The sequence below is a fragment of the Aulonocara stuartgranti genome (assembly GCF_965226115.1).
Source record: "Aulonocara stuartgranti genome assembly, chromosome: 3".
Classification (NCBI taxonomy): Eukaryota; Metazoa; Chordata; class Actinopteri; order Cichliformes; family Cichlidae; genus Aulonocara; species Aulonocara stuartgranti.
The window spans coordinates 63,612,444-63,631,303 of record NC_138941.1 but is presented as its reverse complement, the minus strand read 5'-3'; the positions used below and the strand labels follow the sequence as shown (position 1 = coordinate 63,631,303).

At 41.9% G+C, this 18,860-nt stretch overlaps 2 protein-coding genes across 4 annotated transcripts in view; one reads left to right on the top strand and one right to left on the bottom strand.

Annotated features, from left to right (window-relative positions):
* Nucleotides 1-18,860, bottom strand: part of LOC309694982 (coxsackievirus and adenovirus receptor-like) — a 55,846-nt gene that overhangs the window by 12,761 nt on the left and 24,225 nt on the right. The gene's annotated exons all lie outside the window — the stretch shown is intronic.
* Nucleotides 3,153-10,716, top strand: LOC309693889 (interferon-induced protein with tetratricopeptide repeats 1-like). 2 transcript variants are annotated; one of them, XM_082513510.1, is made up of 10 exons: nucleotides 3,153-3,280; nucleotides 4,692-4,868; nucleotides 5,645-5,834; nucleotides 5,908-6,099; nucleotides 6,682-6,909; nucleotides 8,307-8,448; nucleotides 8,521-8,644; nucleotides 8,726-8,870; nucleotides 9,188-9,235; nucleotides 9,902-10,716. In XM_082513510.1, exons 1-10 carry the CDS (start codon nucleotides 3,276-3,278, stop codon nucleotides 10,112-10,114), a joined length of 1,464 nt encoding a protein of 487 aa, XP_082369636.1. In that variant the 5' UTR covers nucleotides 3,153-3,275; the 3' UTR covers nucleotides 10,115-10,716. The 2 variants fall into 2 exon arrangements, with proteins under 2 accessions (XP_082369636.1, XP_082369635.1); XM_082513509.1 differs by having other exon boundaries at nucleotides 8,518-8,644.

Below are 18,860 nucleotides of genomic sequence, written 5' to 3'. Positions count from 1 at the left end.
GGTCCGGTGAGCAGAAGGATTTGACCGGGTGCACGTTCGCATAATCACACCAGCTGTTGTTGATCATGAAACATACACCACCGCCTCTGCTTTTCCCAGTAAGATCCTGTGACCTGTCCGCGCGGTGCACAGAGAACCCCGGCAGTTGTATTGCTGAGTCCGGTACCTTGTCCGATAGCCAGGTTTCTGTGAGGCAGATCACGCAGCAGTCCCGCATCTCTCGCTGGAATGAGATCCATGCCCGAAGCTCGCACAGCTTGTTCTCCAGAGACTGCACATTAGCCAGTAATAAACTGGGTAACGGTGGTCTGTAAGTGCGCCGTCTCAGTCGAACCAGAACGCCAGATCTTCTCCCTCTGCGTCGGCGTTTGCGGCCTCCAAACGCCGACGGAGGACGAAGAATACTGAGTTGCATCCCAAGAACACCATACCTACTGTGAAGCATGGGGGTGGAAACATCATGCTATGGGGCTGTTTTTCTGCCAAGGGGACAGGACGACTGATCCGTGTTAAGGACAGAATGAATGGGGCCATGTATCGTGAGATTTTGAGCCAAAACCTCCTTCCATCAGTGAGAACTTTGAAGATGAAACCAGGCTGGGTCTTCCAACATGACAATGATCCAAAACACACCGCCCGGGCAACAAAGGAGTGGCTCCGTAAGAAGCATTTGAAAGTCCTGGAGTGGCCTAGCCAGTCTCCAGACCTCAACCCCATAGAAAATCTGTGGCGGGAGTTGAAAGTCCGTGTTACTCGGCAACAGCCCCAAAACATCACTGCTCTCGAGAAGATCTGCATGGAGGAATGGGCCAAAATACCAGCTACTGTGTGTGCAAACCTGGTAAAGACCTATAGTAAACGTTTGACCTCTGTTATTGCCAACAAAGGTTATGTTACAAAGTATTGAGTTGTATTTTTGTTATTGACCAAATACTTATTTTCCACCCTGATTTACGAATAAATTCTTTACAAATCCTACCATGTGGATTCATGGATTTTTTTTTCACATTCTGTCTCTCACAGTTGAAGTGTACCTCTGGTGCAAATTACTGACCTCTGTCATCATTTTAGGTGGGGGAACTTGCACAATCGGTGGCTGACTAAATACTTTTTTGCCCCACTGTACATCGGGGAAACCAAACAACCTCTGGCGAAGCGGATGGCACAACACAGAAGAGCTACCTCGTCAGGCCAGGACTCTGCAGTCTGTTTACACCTACAGGCCAGTGGACACTCTTTCTATGATGAGGATGTAACATCCTGGACAGGGAGGAACGCTGGTTTGAGCGCGGAGTCAAAGAGGCTATTTACATGAAAAGGAAAAAACCATCACTGAATCGAGGAGGGGGCCTAAGGGTACATCTTTCGCCATCTGACAATGCTGTGATTGCAGCCATTCCCCAACTCTCTGTGAATGGTACTCATGGCCATTGATCAGTGGGCTTTGGTCAGTGGTTGTTGATCAATGGTCATGATCCTTCAGTGGGCTGGTTTCAGTCATTATGCAAATGTACTGTTTATAAGATCGGGGAAACCTGCAGTCAGCTGAGACTGAAGAAGTCACTTGGATGAGTGATGAAACGTTTGTCCCACAAAATGCTATGCCCAGATGAACAGAATCAACTTTTGGAGATGCTAACTAAAATGCTCATTCATAACGAAGAAAGCTTTGTAACTATCCCCATAGGAAGGTGAGTCTTGGAGGGGAATAGAGGTCCGGGTGAGGCTTAGCCAGTTCGCGTACACTCACTGTGAAGTGTTGGGCAGGGAGGCAGGCAGTCGTATAGCGCCAAGAACAGAAAACAAACCAGCGACAGGAAATTGTCATGGTTACTGACAACAAGATCCAACCCTCAGAGAAGCTGCAGTGGAGACTAGACAGGATCGGATTGAAAAGAAAGAAAAAACACTGAAAGAGTATTTACTGAGCTATGACTCTCACTAACGTGGGTTAGCTGACATTCCGGCGAGCAACGTTCGAGAACGCTGGTCTTAAGAGTCGGCCAGCTGATTGCAGGTGCCACAAACGAGGGGGTGTGGTGACTCTGCCCAGTGATGGGTAGACTGGGTGGGTTTACTGTTACCTGTGCTTATGTTGTTTGTTGCTGTAGTTTTCCTACTGTGCTCTTTTCATTTTGCTTGTTTGTTTTTCAGCAGTTGGCGAAGCAGATTTTTAGTGATTTTCTCTCTATCCCTCTTCTCCCCTCTTGTTCTTTCTCTCTCCTTCTGTTTACTTTACTCCCAACTTCTCTTTTCTTCTTATTTCTCTTTCCTGTCCTCGAGTCCTGTCCGTTCTGATTGTAATAACTTAAAATAAGAATAAATAATAAAGCTTGAATAAACTATGACAATCAAGTGGACCAGTATAGCAAAAGGACCACTTGTGGAAAAAATGAGAAGAAAAAATAATTAAATGTCGATGTAATTTATTAAAACTGGAAATAAATACTTTATTGCATGTTTTCAATAAAATAAATAGACATTTAATTGTTTATCTATTTATTTATTAATTCCAGTTTCAGTTAATTATTATCATATTTTATTCATTCATTTTGGAACTCCTGGCCCTCTTTTTCTACCTTTTAAAAAAACTTATTTTTTTACTTGAGCAAAGAAGTTGAATCTGTACTTCAGCTTTTACTTGAGTATTTTTACTACTGGACTACAGATTGTCTGTACTTTTGCCACCTCCGATGGTATCTGTATTATTTGTGGTGGTTTTCAGAAACTAGAAAGTTGCTGCGAAGCTATTGTGGACTCACGTCATGCTACAAGAAACAGCCCCTCTCTTCCTCAGAAAAAATACAGATAAATCGCTTATTTACAGATCAATGGCTGATCAGTGATCTTTGGTGACGCTTTCAGCTGAGATGCAGAAACGAAACCTAACGTTCCCTCGTGGTGCCTTCATAAACAACTCCTGAGGTCATGTAAAACAGAAAGCCCAGCCTTCTCGTCGGTACGCTTTCCTCCTGTCTCAAATGTGTGACTCCCGTCTCCTAACATCCTTTATATTTATGGCTATTACATTCACGAGAGGAGAGGAGAGGAGAGGAGAGGAGAGGAGAGGAGAGGAGAGGAGAGGAGAGGAGAGGAGAGACACGAGCAGATGGATTCTCACTTTTACTTGTTTTCAGCGGGGCCCTGAAGGCAGCAGGAGAAGGGGTGTGTGGTTTGTGTAACTGAGGTGACAGCTTCACAGATCGGTCCACGCACTCTTTGTGTTCAGTCATCACTTTGCTGAGTCTGAGGAGGAGGTCTCTGTTTGCTCCAACATGAGGTCAGTCTGCCAAACCTTTGATAAATAATCGGTCATTTATCACAAATTGTCCACCTGATGGACTTTAAATCCAGCAGTAGTTTAGTTTACCTGGCGCTCAGGTGCACACAGAGGGATACAAAGTAACACAGTCCAGGAGTCTGTGAATCAGAGGAAGAGGAAAAAGTGGAGGTTATAAAATTATAAACCTGTTATGTAATAATAATAATCTGTGCTGCAGGTATCGATTATTTTAGTAATCAAATATTCTATCAGTCAAATAAGAAACAAAATAAAATTAATAACCTCCCACTTGGGTATCAAAATCCACACAATTTAGCCCTGATTGCTCACAACTACCTTGCATGCATGTTCGAGTCCGTGTCCCTGCTTGCCTACTTCAGTGCTTAACTCTTCAACAATATTAATTCCACATCATGAACACTGGTAACTAAAAAAACACGGGCAACTGATGCATCTTGTCAGGGTCCTGGGTTTTTTTGATGAAGTGTTTTGAGTTTCCTGTGTTTTTTGTCACTTTGTGTTGTAAGTTATGTCCTCATTGTTGGTCTTTAGTTACTCCCTTAAATTTAGTTTTCTTGTGCTCCATGCCTAGTATTTCCGTCTGTGTATTTTGGTCCTTAGAGTGCTCTGCCTCATGGTTTATATCTCTGTGTTTCTTAGTTGCTCTGTCTCCACGGTGTCAAGTTCACGTCTCAGTGTTGTACTTCCTGTTTTACTTTGAAGGTCTGTCTCATGTGCGTGCATCCTGCTTTGCTTCCTTGTCTCGTCAGTTCTGATTTCTCCCAGCTGTGCCCTCCTTCTGTCTCATTCCCCTCGTTACTTCACAGTGTATTTAAGCCCTGTGTTTCTCTGAGTCAGTGTCGTGTCGTCCCTCATGTTGTGTGTTACTTGTGTGCCTCACTGTGAAGTTTAGTTTTGTATCCTTTCCTCGAGTCTGAAATAAAGCGGTGCTTTTGAGTTTATTTCCCGTGTCCCCGTGAGTTTGTGTTTGGGTCCTCTCCTGCCTGAACACAGCTGAAACATGACACATCTTACATCAATAACTAGACATTTTAACACTGGCATGTGATCAAATGAATTAAACGTTGTATCACAACATTAGCTGTCCCCCCGTGTTTGTGTCTCACTCCACATCTAAGGTTTCTTTTGGTTCCTCAGTGTGAGATTCAAACCACAGGTCTACTTCACATCACTGATTTCATTGGTTGATCACACAAACTGAATCTTTATCAAGGAGAGGAGCTGGGAAGTGTGGGTGAGCTGGCGTGAGAGTTTCTGAGTGAGGATGTTTGATCATGTGCTGGTTGTAGTGTGTCAGAGCACTGAGTGAGCCTCGGTTCAGCCAGTCCTGGTTTGATGCTCTCCCTCTGATGGTCCTCACAGCGTTTTCTTTGTGACTCTCTTACAGTGAAGATAGCAGCGCTCTGCTCAGCAGGCTGCAACAGTTGCAGTGTCACTTCACCTGGGATCTGAAGCTGGACGTATCCCCGAAAAAACTGATCACCCGAACAGAGATTGACATAGAGTTTCATCAGAGTCCGTATAAAGGAGCAGGTTGCTTCTACAGCCTCTTGGCTTATTTCAGGTACAGTTTCTGTAGCTGTCTGATGAAGGAAAAGCTAAAGTGGATTTATTCGGCTCATTCAAATCTCAACATTTTTATTTCTGTGACTCTGCTACAGAAGAGAAGAGCAGAACTAACATTAGCCAGAAGAAAGACAGTTTTTCTCACTGAAGTCCGTCTGACCAAAGAGAAATTTGACTGTCAAAGGAAACAGTGGTCAGCATCAGCAGGATCTATATTTGAATGATAGAGAGATTGTTTTGTTTTCAGGATCAGATCCAACCCTGAGCTGTGTTTCTTCTGCTAATGTTACCTATCAGCAGTGCTCCTGCTGCTAATACAGATGAATTTTATTTTATTTCATGTAACAACATTTTGTCTGGACTAGATATGGCTGGCTCACGTTCAACTCACTTCATAAGTTAACAATATAAATAAACAATCACCAGATTTATGCAGCTTAGCAAAGCTACAGCTAGAAGAAAAACGTCAGCTTGCTTTACGTTTACTTCATTATTTCAACCTTAATAGATACACATGATAGAAAGAGAAACATTATTGGAGTATTGGACTAAAGTTTCTGATTCTTTAAGAATCTTGATATAAATCTGTTTCCTGAAGCTTGTTTTGACTCTTGTTTTTCTGGTGGAAATGCAGTAATTATCTAACCCTGGAGTCACGAACCTCAGATAAAAACCTTAATGAATCATCAACAAGTGTTAGTCTCAAGTCAGTTTCTTGTCAGGTGTTGTAAACACCAGATGTGGAACAGCTGTTGATGACCTGTTGGTCCTCAGGTATCTTCAGGATCAACGAGAGGAAGCGCTGTCACTTTTAAACCAATCAGAGGAGACTATCAGGGAGAGTTACGGTGATGAGAGTGAGAAGCGGCTGATTGTGACGTATGGAGACATGGCCTGGCTGAAATATCACGATGGAGACTTTGCACAGTCACAAAGCTACTGTCAGAGAGTCGAGGACATACTGGTATGTAAACCAATCAGATCAAACATGATGATCACTGCTGTTGAACCTCTGACGCTTCCTTCTCCCTCTGCAGGTGAAGTATCCCACTGGTTCATCAGGAAGTCTCCTCCCAGAGGTGTATGGGGAACAAGGCTGGGCCTATTTCAAGGTGTCGAGGTCTTCTATATCAAAAGCCATCGACTGTTTTCGTAAAGCACTTGAGGTACAGACTCATGATGTTGAGTGGAACACCTGCTACGCCGTTGTCCTCTTTTGCGGAGAACAGGTTGGTTTTATGATAAGAATTTTTTATTTATTCATAAGGAACCCCATCAACTTGAACAATAGTGGTTGCTAATCTTCCTGGGGCCCAAGCCATCAAGTATAATATAATAAAACATTATGCAATAAAGATGATTGTAATACAGATGCAAAACATAAGTCTTATGTCATAAGTCCCAACCAGTTCTTATTCCTCACCGTCAGGTTACCAAACCAGGCAGCGATACAAAAAGACATCACAGATTCGATAAAACTTCTATAAAACAAAGAAACATCTGAGATGAGACATTAAAAGATCTCATTTAACTTAAAAAGAACAGTCTTTGTTGAACTTTTTTAGTAGTGGCATCAGCATGAGATTCAAAACACAGTTTATGGTCAAGTCAATCAGCAGCTTTAATGACAGTAGGTGATGAGCTATAAGAGGACTTCCTAAAATCGAGACAGCACCAAATGATGAGAGTAAACTTTAGGGCTCCTTCAGTGGCCTCAGTTACTTCAGCGTCAGTATATTTTTTAGAAGTTTCAATGACTAATATTTATTCAAGCAAAAGAAACTGTGGACTAACCAGTTTCTCATCTGCAGTGGGTTTTAGAAAACTTACAGGAAGATGAGGAATCCCAGGCCATCAAACAGCTTCGCTTTGCATTGGAGATCAACCCAAATAACGCTGCTCTGCAGTGCACGCTGGGCGCAAAGCTGGCAGCCTATAAGAAATACGAAGAGGCTGAGAGTCTGGTGAAGAAAGCACTAGAAAATGATCCTGATAACCCTCATATCATCCGCCACTCAGGAAAATACTTACGTGATCAGGTAAGTCTGCAACTTTGGTCTTATAAATTCTTACTTCTGCTCACTGGGTCTTTGGCTTAGTAACAGCAGACCAAACAAAAGTTAGGAAATCTGTCTGTAGAGACTCATCCTCAGTTTTTTAAAAACGTTTTCTTCATAGAAACTATTCTAACATTATTTACAGTATGTCAAGGCACCTGCAGTGTTATACTTAGAAATGAATTCAATGTTAACAACTTGGTGACAGTGAGGGAGAAGAGAACGCCAACAGACTCCAACTCTGCTTGACCCGAGGGTAAAGGTACCAGATGATCGAAGTCCAAGATTCTAGTCTGGAAATCTTCCTGGGCCCACCATTCATGCCATTAGCTTCTGTCTATAAATGAAAGCACATTCACCATCCACTTTAAGGCATCCTCAACCATACAAGCCTTAATAGAGCATCATCAACAGCAACCAGGTCAATAAAGACACTTTATTTAAAGGTTATAAAACCTGTCCTCATATGACTCCAAACGTTTGGTGTTCATTTTTGGCTCCTGGGAATTTTTAGAACAACTCTGTGATCTCTGGGGATGCTGGCTTGCTTTAGGCCTTCATTTCCTTTCCTATTTTGTAATCCTGAACAGCTTGGGTGTTTTTGCTCTCCTTAATCCTGATACTGTACTGATTCAGGGACGAGAACAACCAGCCATTAAACCTGAGGTAGACAGTCAACTGTGGCGTCCACTGCTGCAAATTTGTATTAATGTTTTACAGGAAGTTGCATAAATTTCCCATTGTAAGTACAGACACACTGATTACATTTCAAATTTATGAATATCCATCCATCCATTCATCTTCTTCCACTTATTTCAATGTGGAGGAGCAGCGGCTCTACTCTGAGCCCCTTTTGGTCGGCCAAACTCCTCACCCTATCTTAAAGTGAGAGGCCAGCCACCCTTTGGACAAACCTAATTTCTGCTCCTTGTATCTGCAATCAGATTTGGTCACTAGTCAAAGTTTGCGACCATAGGTGAGGGTAGAGACGTAGATCAACTGGTAAATAAAGAGCTTCGCTTTTATGCTCTCTCTTCACCACATCTGACCGGGGCAGCATCTGCATCACAGCAGCTGCAGGACCAATCCATCTGCCAATCTCCCCTCACTCGTGAACAAGACCCTGAGACACTTCAATTCCTCCACTTGGGGCTTACCGTAATTTGTCCCTGAATCAGAGTGGGCACTCCACCCTTTTCTGGCTGAGGACCACGGCCTCTCATTTAGAGGTGCAGATTCTAATTGCTGCCACTTCACACTTGCCTGCAAACCGCTCCAGTGCAAGTTGGAGGCCAAAACCTTATGAAGCTTATAGATAAGACAATAAGCTTATAGATCTGAATATTTGTATCTGATAAGTGTTTTTTAATGTGTTCCAGAATCGACTGGATGAGGCTATTGTTGTGTTTGAGCGAGGACTGAAAAGGGGCGATCAATTATCTTCCTTCAACTACCAGCTGGCTCTGTGCTACAAGCAGAAAATGACTGCTGAGGAGCGTCGCAGGCGCTTCAGCAACAGAGGTACACAGAAATATACTGCATGTTGTCCTTAAATAAACACCACTCAAATCACCCTTTAATGCTCCACAGAAGAGGTGCGTAAGTGGAGGCGTATTTGTATCAGTCACCTTGAAGAATCTGTGAAGAGGAAGAGACCTTTTGTCCTGGCGTGGGCTGAACTGGCACTGCTGTGTGCAGAGGCAGGGGATATGAGCAGGTACTTGTCTAAACAAAGCTGCAGGGTTTCCTTCTTTCTTTCCTCTGGCTGTAGATTCCTCATCATCTCTTTGTTTCTCAGGGCTGAGGAGGCTTTCCAGAAGTGCTTGGAGACGTTATCAGAGGTGGAGGAGGAAAAGGATTGTCAGACTATCCATCAGCGCTGCGGTGACTTTCTTCATTATCACAAAAAAAATGAGGCTCAAGCCATCGCTCACTATACCAAGGTAAGTTTCTAGGTGCCAGACTCTGATTGGTCCTATCTGAAGAAAAAATGAAGGTGACAGGCAGCTGATCCATCAGAGGGCAAATTACACCAAGGTGAGGCAGCTGCATGTACAGTGTTAGACATGCAGCTGCCTCTTAATGTCCCACGTTTCAACCCAAGAAGAACAAATGAAAGAAGAAAAACTAACAGGCCTTGTTTGGAGGGTGGAGGTGTCGGGGCAGTAATGTGAAACATTTCACCGCTCACATCCACCACATGACCTTAGTATGGATGGATTTATCTTCCTGATAGTCTTCTGCTGTTTTCTCTCTGCAGGGGCTGCTGATACCACTGAAAAAATATAATTGGAGACAGTGTGCTAAGGTGAGCACTAGAGACATAACAAAGGTTACGTGTTATATAAATTGAGTGTTGTTACTAACTTATGGGGTTGAGCAAAACCTCATATCAAAGCTCCCATGATGTAAATGATTTGTTCAATACCACCTACTTGTGCTCCTGAGGACTGTTTTCAACTTACGTTTTGAAAACTACTGGTGACTGTCAGTGGTACTGTCTTTCACTAGGTCTTGTGAGGAGATGTGGCATCCATCCCACTTTGGATGGAACTCCTTTCATTTCAAAAAGTCTGGCCAAATTTATGAAAACCCCCCAAGTCACTATCCAGAGTTGCAGTCTTACACACCTCTCTATAGCTTTTCTCCTTCTGTTGTCCCCCGAAAACTCTTAGAAACATTTTAAGCTGGTAATCAGGCCCCATCTTATCTTAAAGACCTTATAGTACCATATCACCCCATTAGAGCAATTCAACCTCAGATTGTGGGCTTACCTGTGGTGCCTATACTATTTAAATGTAGGATGGGAGGTGGATCCTTTAGCCTCCAGAGTTCAAATTTCAAAATGTCGCTTTTTTTAATTAAAGCATAATGTAATGTTTTCTCCCACTAAAAACTTTACGTCCAGATGAACAGAATCTACTTCTTTGGAACATAAATTAATATTTCATTGTTCCTCTATTTTTTCCTGCAGAAACTGAAGCAGATCGCTGACAGGCGTCTGGCAAAGAATCGGGGTGATGGTGAAGCTCTCGCTCTGCTGGGTCAGGTGGCCAGAGCTGAGGGCGACAGGAAGAGAGCTGCTTTTTTTTATGAGAAAGCTCTGAACTGTGACAAGGACAATGAAGAGTACCTGTCTGCTCTGTGCGAGCTGCGCCTGGAGCTGCAGGGATCATCCTCTGATTAATCAGGATCACTGCAAAAACTGGCTATAACTAACTTACAATCTTACAAGGAGCCAAAAAGTATTTTAATTTTGTTTTGGGAGTGACACATTCAGAGAGAGCAGGATGGAATTCATCTTTTACAATATGTATTTTATCTCTTAGCTTCTAAATCATAAAATGTGTTATTTGCATATGTAATTTTTTGTTGTGTTCATATATCTTGGAGAAAAATGTTAAATGTTGCTCAATTTTCAACAGAAGAGTATTCAAAAACGATAAATAGGAAAGTTAGGAGAACTCAAATGAAAGTTTAAGTGTAGAAAGGAAAATCATGTCAAAATACTTTTTTGCAGAATATAACTAATGTTGATTAATTCATAAGAATAAGAGAAAATTTCCACCCTTTAACTGCAGCCAGGAGGTGGCAGCACATCTCCTTTCTTCTTAGCTTTCTACTCATCTACATGTACCCCCTTAGTGGATTTTAGTCCTGTGTTTTTTTTTCTGTACCCTCATGGTTGTGTGTTTCCCTGAGTGCCTTTCTGTGTGTCTAGTTTATATTATTTCCCAGAGTAGTTTGTATTGTTTTACCAGCCAGCAAATAAAGCTGTGTTGTCTTCGCCTCCATGAGTCTGCATTTGAGTCCTCTCCTGCCTGCACACAGCCAGGAACCTGCCCAGTTTCCAGACAGTCGGTCACACACTCCCCACTCTGACCAGCTCTGCTCGAGCCTTCATGTTAAAATCTGTGTAAACAATAACCTGGCACCAGAAGTGGCTCTATATGAATTTCTATGAGGTGAAATGATTTGCTTTTTTCCGTTTGATCCCACTCACTCAAACATGCAGTATTTGATGATTAACCCCATCTTAGGAAAAGTCATGTAATGTGAGATCTTTGGGGAGGGGGGGGGGGGGGGGGGGGGGGGGGGTTGTTTTTTCTTAAAGCTTTGAGGTTCCAGTGGTGGTTCTAGTGTTAACAGAGTGGACAGACAATACAGATACAAACAACATGATGCAGACACTAGCAGCATGTAGGACTACAGGGAGGGTGTGAGACTTTTGCAGGATGGTGCAGTAACAGAAACTTGTTCCTGGATGCAGAAAAGACCCCAAACAAAACTGGTATTCGACTTCAGAGGAAAGCGGCCCATGCACACCCCGATATGACTCAAGGAAACTGCTGTGGAGGTTGTGTAGCATGTAAGATTCCTGGAAGTCTGCCCTTGACCCCGTACGCCTCCTTCATTGTATAATTTAAAACAGTAAAAGTTTGCCATTACCTGAACGTCCTCATAGAAGAGCTCATCTCAACTCTGCACCTGTCCTTTCTACTTAACTTTATTCCATATTTTACGGCCTCGGATCACATACATCAGTAAAAGTAAAAATGAGATAAAAGGAAGATTTCTGCCTTTATTTCTGTTAAGAATGCTGCAGAAAACAGCTAAAGCGTCCAGATGTGCCGTTGCAGTGCAGGAAGGGTTCTGCGTAGGAAAGAAGTTAATATTTACTCTATGAAATCATGATAACATCCACTGCTTGATGGAAAAATCTCGCATTACATGGAACGTATTTTTCAGATTTAGAGATTCTCTACAAAGTGATTACATCTGCGATATCCGTCAAATGTTTAGATAATTTTAATAAATGTATGTTCTTACTGGTCCCAAGAACCGGTGTGTTTGAATGTATTTCTTTGAACTGTGTCTCAGGGTTTGCATCTGTTTTTAATTCAAAGCAGAGATTCTTGTTGAATTTGTTTTTATTTATTCTGTTCTTATTCTAATGAAATTGCACATTCAATGCATATAAACATATTTTATCAGACATTACAGTCTGTAAGGCAGGGTTAGGAGAGGTGTGCTCACATGTTGGTGTCATACATTCTTCTGACAGCTGTAAATAAACACTGATTAGAGCATCCGAGAGCACGGCAAACATCTGGCACTTTAGTTAAACACAGTTTAACTGTGGGCAGGATTGAACACAAATATTGCAGGAGTTGGATTAGAAATACTCCCACATACAGCTCTACTCTGAACTAACCTGAGCTTAATTTCTCTTTAGTTCTGATCTCACTGCTGAGCTGCACCACAAACCAAGGTCAGTAACCTTCTTCTGTCACACTGTAAACCTGACTCTTCAAGGAGACTGTGGGACACATTTATTAAGAACAGGCTGCAGCTCACTGCAGACAGACTCGCCTTCAGTCACATCAGTGATATCTATCCTCCTCCTCGCAATCCAAAGGTTTTCATTTCCTACTTCCTGTAAACATAATACAAATCCTGTTGTTGATGATCAGACAATTTTAAGAAATTAATTTTTTTCTTTTAAACATCCAATACTCAAGAATGGCTGATTTGAGGAGTTTAGTGTTTGTAAGGGGTGTCTCAGTGCTAAATTAATTAAACATTTCTACGTGTCCCTTTTTGTTCAAGATACAATAAATTCTCCCCCAGCTCGTCTGACTGTGAGTCCCAGCAGCTCTCAGTTCTTTAAGGTCAAGGTCAAGGTCAAATTTATTTATATAGCACATTTCAAACAGCCGATGCTGCACAAAGTGCTTAACAATATAAAAATGGTATTAAAAAGCAACAATGTCATACAATAATAACAATAAAAAACAATACGGTAATAGGACAGTAAAAGAATTAAAACAATAACTAAACTAATTCAAATAAGAACAAAATGCTTGGGTCATAGTGTGTTAAAAGCTAGGGCATAGAAATGTGTCTTTAGTAAAGATTTAAATTGCTCAAGTGTTTGTGCAGATCTAATATTTAAGGGGAGACTATTCCAGAGTCTGGGACCTGCCACAGAGAAGGATCTATCACCACGGGATTTGAGGTTAGTCCGTGGGATGGACAACATTAGTTTTGATCTAGACCTCGTGGTTTTTCCTGGAGCATAGGCAGAGAGGAGCTCAGACAGGTAAGGAGGGGCTCGGGCGTTAAGTGACTTAAAAACAAAAAGTAGAAGTTTAAATTGGATCCTGTAGGAGACAGGAAGCCAGTGTAAAGAAGCTAAAACTGGGGTTATATGCTCTCTCCGTTTGGTACCAGTTAGCAGGCGAGCAGCAGCATTTTGAACCATCTGAAGACGATGGATGGTGGCCTGATCTAGACCATAATACAATGAATTGCAGTAGTCCAATCTGAAGGAAAAGGGAAAAAAACACGCTAAAAGACATTAGGTATGGCTTTACCTTGGCTAGCTGTCTTAACTGAAAAAAACAGGACTGAACTGCTGCACTCACCTGCTTATTCAATTTAAAAGAACCATCAATGTAGACACCGAGGTTTTTTACATGTGTTTTACAATACGAGGAAAGGGTGCCCAGAGTGCTGTCGATATGATTAAAGTTGCCAAAAATGACAACCTCAGTTTTATTTTCATTTAGCTTTAAAAAATTTAATGACAACCACTGTTTGACATCATCAAGGCAGCGTAATAAGTGCTGCGGATGGTCTGACCCTGCTTTTAAAGGTAGATAAATCTGCAAATCATCAGCAAAACAATGAAATGAAATGCTGTACCACGAGAAGATGGAGCCCAATGGCAACAAATAGAGTGCAAACAGGGCAGGACCCAAAATAGAGCCTTGAGGTACATCGTATTTAAGAGGGGCTATTCTGGAGTTGTGGGGGCCCATATTGACATAAAAAAAAACCTTTCTGACAAATAGGAACAAAACCACTGTAGGGCAGATCCTTTTAGGCCAGCATGAAATTCTAGCCGTGATAACAGGATGTCATGGTCGACCGTGTCAAAAGCTGCTGACAAGTCCAACAATAAAAGGGCAGCAGCAAATTATTTTCAAGTTGGGCACCTGGTTGTTTTTCTTTTGTCCTCTGTGTTCACGCTTATAAGAAGTCTTCAGTCTGTGCTGTAAATATGTTGCAATAATCCACTTCTTTGAAGAACCACAGGAATGTGAGACTGGGCAATCGACTTTTTAACGGAAATTAGACCTCCACCTCTCAGCTGCTGCATGTCTCTTCTCATGGAAAACCTGATGAACGGCTGCCAAAGAGCAAACAGCCAACAGCGGAGCTTTGTTTTAGGTGGTGGCCACATTATTCATAAGCGATGTGTGCTTCCTTCAACTTTGTTTAAAGTCAGGCTTACAAATCAGGCTTTTTCTTAGTTATATGCTGACTTATAAACAGTGTTGGGTAAGTTACTTTAAAATAGTAACTTAGTTACATTACTAGTTACTTCTCTCAAAAGTAACTCAGTTACTTCAAGTTACTCGTTACTTTCAAAGTAACTAGTTACTAGGGAAAGTAACTTTGGTTTTACTCAGAATTTTCTTGTTAATGTGTTGCTTCCATAACTTTGCCAGTCTTCTAGCTTGCTTACTTGCCACAAGTGCACTGTGCCACCGACAAATAGAAAGGAAAAGATAATGTGCATATTTCCACGAGAGAAATCCCACGCCTGGACCGTCATTGACTGCTGCCATGATTCTAGCCTACGTCACAGCGTCATGTGCGCCTTTTACATCCAACACAAAAACTGCTGTCGTGGTGCTTTCGATTGTACTCAGAACTCGGAAATTCTGCCTTCTGAATAGGAAGATGTAGGTAACACCAGACTGCAGATGAGCTGCATACAGAGCTGGACTGGGACAAAAAAATCGTCCTGGGCATTTTGACTAGAGACTGGCCCACCATTATAGGAAAAATCATAAAGCCTTTGAATGAAAATAAACACTGTTGTGACAGTGATGTACACTGTTTTGATGGTATATATGCATCAATCTATCAATCGTTTGTTGTAAGATTCAGATAATTATTTTTTAAAAGCTAGACATTTTAAATGAGAATAAGAAAGAAAAGTGTTTCTTTGTGCCCCCCTCTCCCTGTTAATGCCTTACATGCCCCCCTGGCAAAACTTTGCTAGATCCGCCCCTGCACAGTTACCAGCTGTCAGCTACCTAAAAAAGGATCCTGGTGTTATTTGTCTCTCAGAAACAGTTCATAACTTCCCTTCAACTCATTCATGTCACCTAAAAGGTAAACCTGTTTCTCCATCATCTGTTCAGCTCTGATGATTCAGTAAGGACATCTCCTGGTTTCATCTTCATGTTTCCCTCTCACCAGATAACCAAACCATATCATGACCAGCAGCTTTTTTGCAGCTGTGGCTCCAGCAAACATCAGCTGATACTAGAAATTAATATTAAATAAATTCGAACAACAGCTGATCAAGCTTAAACGTGCTGCTGTTGTTTAGCGCAACATCCGCTGGTTTCCTCTTTCGGCGCAAAGTGAGCGATAAACAAACAAGAGAGAAAAGCCGATCAGCTGATCATTGATCAGTTTCATGATTGAAGTAGAAACGGGAGAGGGAGGGGGAGAGAATGAGAGAAGAAGAGGCAGCTGTGCAGCGTAAACACAGAATAACTCCAGCTTTGTGCCTTTTTCATTGTAGCTGAAGTCCGGGACAAACTCTGTTCCTTTTCACCTCAATAAGAAACGCGTAATATTTTCTCTGAATACCAGACGGGACAGTTGGCAACTCTAATAACTTATGAACAAAATAAAGTTCAACATCATTAACTTCATAGCACCACCCAGCTGTATAGAAACTCCGTCATGCTAGCTAGCACGCAGTACGGAAAAAATCAGCATAACGAAAATAAACTCCACCTAAACTTGGTTCATATCTGACCCAGAGAGACTGCAGGTCATAACTTCTTACCTGAAGTTCAGTTCACACTTGGACCGGCGGCCGCCTCGGGTCTCTTTTCCTTCTGCGTCCCTTTTCCTTCATCCACCTGCTGGCCTCCACCACTTGCTAATGTTATTGAATCTGTGGAAGCTCCGCGATGCCACCACACGAAGTAACGAGTAACGACCCTATCTAAATCCCAGTAACGAGTAACGCGTTCCTAGTTTTGGCATAATAACTAGTTACCGTGCTCGTTACCACAATAATAATGTAGTTACTGTAACGCGTTACTTAATAACGCGTTAGTCCCAACACTGCTTATAAATAAGTAAGAAAACTAAAATATTTTATAACATCTGGCAGTAAAACTTCTTTAACTCTAACTCAGAATCAAAGATAAAGTTGCTTGGCTGCTAAAGCTCAGTCTGCTCCTGTGAGACAGAAACAAGAAGACAGATCAGAGTTTGTGAAACTTTTCATTCTTTTTATTGATTGAGGAATGAAAGTCAGTGTCAGTGGTGATGATAGCTTTGTTCACTCAGGCCCGTATAGACCTTGGTTAGATAGCAGTGATGTTTGTTCATCATCGTCATCATCAACTTTATTTATAAAGCACTTTAAAATAGAATAGAATAGAATTCAACTTTATTGTCATTGCACATGCACAGGTACAGGGCAACGAAATGCAGTTTGCATCCATCCAGAAGTGCTTTAGTGATATAGATATATTACAATATATATTAGCAAAACAACCACAGCTGTACATTGGAACTGTAAAATAAAATTACATGAGATATAAATAAAAACCAAATAAAAGAAGAGGTCAGAACACACAGGACTCTTAAATAAACTTCTTTACTGTCATTCTGCAACAAACAGCACAGGAATGCAAACACCGGCTTACAGGTGTGGAGAGCGCTCTGTAAACGAAATGTATACAAACGTGCTGAATGTAATTAACATCCAAGTCATATCTTACGTTTAATTAACTCTCTAATAGTAAAACCAGAAACACAAATGAATATGTCTGTGTATGATCACCTTTATGCACAAGTTTCATCCTCACCAAACCAAACAGTACTTTACATTTTGTTGTGTTCACTGCAGACATACAGAAGCTGTGTGTCAGCAATATTTCAGGTGACCAGTGTGTGGTGGTTTAATCTGTCTGAATAACTCCGATCACATTTCATTGGCTGCTTTAGTGTTATAGAAATTTTAGTTTATCCTCACATCTAGATTTATGTGTTTACAATCTCACTGTAGGATTTGGCATAACCTTTGTTTGCTTAGAGGAAGTATGTGTGTGTGTCAGTATGACCCTGTGAAAACTGCTTAGCTTGGCGTAACAACGTTTCACTATGTTATCCTCTAACTGTTTTACTCAGAAGGACAAAACTCCCAAGATGACCAGTGCCAGGAGCTTCCTGGGAAAAGACAGTGGGAGCTGCTCTCTGCCCAGCCACAGCCCGTGGGACAGAAACCTGTTGTACGTAAGTGTGTGGGGGTATAAGAGAGGAGCTGAGACGTCTCAAGGGCAGAGCTGGCATGACTGTGAACTGTGATGTTTGATGTGTGTTGGCCCTCCTTCATGCATGCAGTAATTAAAATAGCTTGACCAGAGCTGACTGTGTTGCAGAACTTTTTTTTACAGAAGATTCCACAACAGTAGATTGAGCAGTTGTCCTTTGACCTTTAACCTTAACGCTCTGTGTTGTTTCCTCTTTTAGACCAGAAAACCATCACATACCATTATTTCTGGTACTGAAAAAAAAACACAAATAGAATTAATGAGAATGAAGAGGACAGAGGGAAAGTTTAAAAATCTGTGAAGGTTCTCAGTCATCCAGGTCATCGTAGTCTAAAGAGCTTGTAAAGAAAAGCGTCTGGACTTCTTTAAGTTGCTTGAAGACGTTTCACCTCTCATCCGAGAAGCTTCTTCAGTTCTAAGGTCAAATGGTGGAGAGTCCCAGATTTAAACCCAGTGGGAGTTTCCCCCCACAGAGGGACAAAGGACCCCCTGATGATCCTCTACCTAACCACATCAGCCAAGGTGTGAAAACGGGTGTAGGTCACAATCAGCCAGGGTTTCAGATGAGCTCATTGTGAAACCTGGCCCCACCCTATCATGTGATTTCCTGAGGTCAGATGGCCCAGGATGTGAGTGGGCGTTAAGGCGTCTGGGAAGGGAACTCAGACCCCTTAATGCATTTGTTCCCTGGTTTAATTTTTGTTCTTTGTTTGACTTTAATTTCCCTGTGAATATGATGCACTAACCCACTGCCTTAAACAACAAAATGAATTTTAAAACTGGAATGTTCACTCTTTAACAGATTCAGTAAAAAGGACTGGATGTTGAGGTTACAGTCCCTAATAATGCATTGCTTTAGATGTTGAGGGATGGCTGTTATGAGAAAAAGCAGCCCAGAAACTTTGCCAGCAGCACACATCATCCAAGGAGGCCCTGCCAGGGTTGATCAGGCCCTGGAGTGGAGTGTGTCACTGGTTTATGTTAAATTGTTATTTCTCGTCTTCTTTCTTCTGTTTAGTTTCCTACAGTTTATTTTTATCTATTCACTGCAACTGAGAAATAATGCTTAACTCTTTAGCATTTATGAAGCCTTACTTCTGCAAAGGGATAGAAAATGTGATGTAAGACAAAAGGGACAAGATAGGAGAGAGCAGAGAGGAGAGCCGAAGGGGGGCGCCCGATCTGGCTTCCCACACCTCCCCTCTGGATCAGGCTGTACACTCTACCTCCCCACTGCCTCCAAGAATGGGGATGAAGAGCAGAGGAGAGAAGAGCGGAACATTGTTGGTGGGACTGTACACAGGGGGCAGGGTGGGTCCTTTCCAAACCACAGCTGCAGATTTATTGGGGAAGGTAGCAGATCGTATGTCGCTCGGATGATGAAACTTAGTCTATTATATTCCATTCCGCAGATTTCACTCCATGAGAGTTTCCTCTTTTTCCACACTCTCCCAATCCTCCTCTGCCTCAGTCTGTTCTCCCAAGACTTTTATGACATTAACTTTTTTTAGCGGATGTAGTGTAATATAATCACTCAGTAAATAGCTGTTCAGC

What these genes read in the sequence shown, in the direction of transcription:
- LOC309693889 (XM_082513509.1), top strand. An exon ending in AGAGAGTCGAGGACATACTG is followed by an intron (nt 5,835 to 5,907) that starts GTATGTAAACCA and finishes CTCCCTCTGCAG; the next exon opens with GTGAAGTATCCCACTGGTTC. An exon ending in GAGGCAGGGGATATGAGCAG is followed by an intron (nt 8,645 to 8,725) that starts GTACTTGTCTAA and finishes TTTGTTTCTCAG; the next exon opens with GGCTGAGGAGGCTTTCCAGA.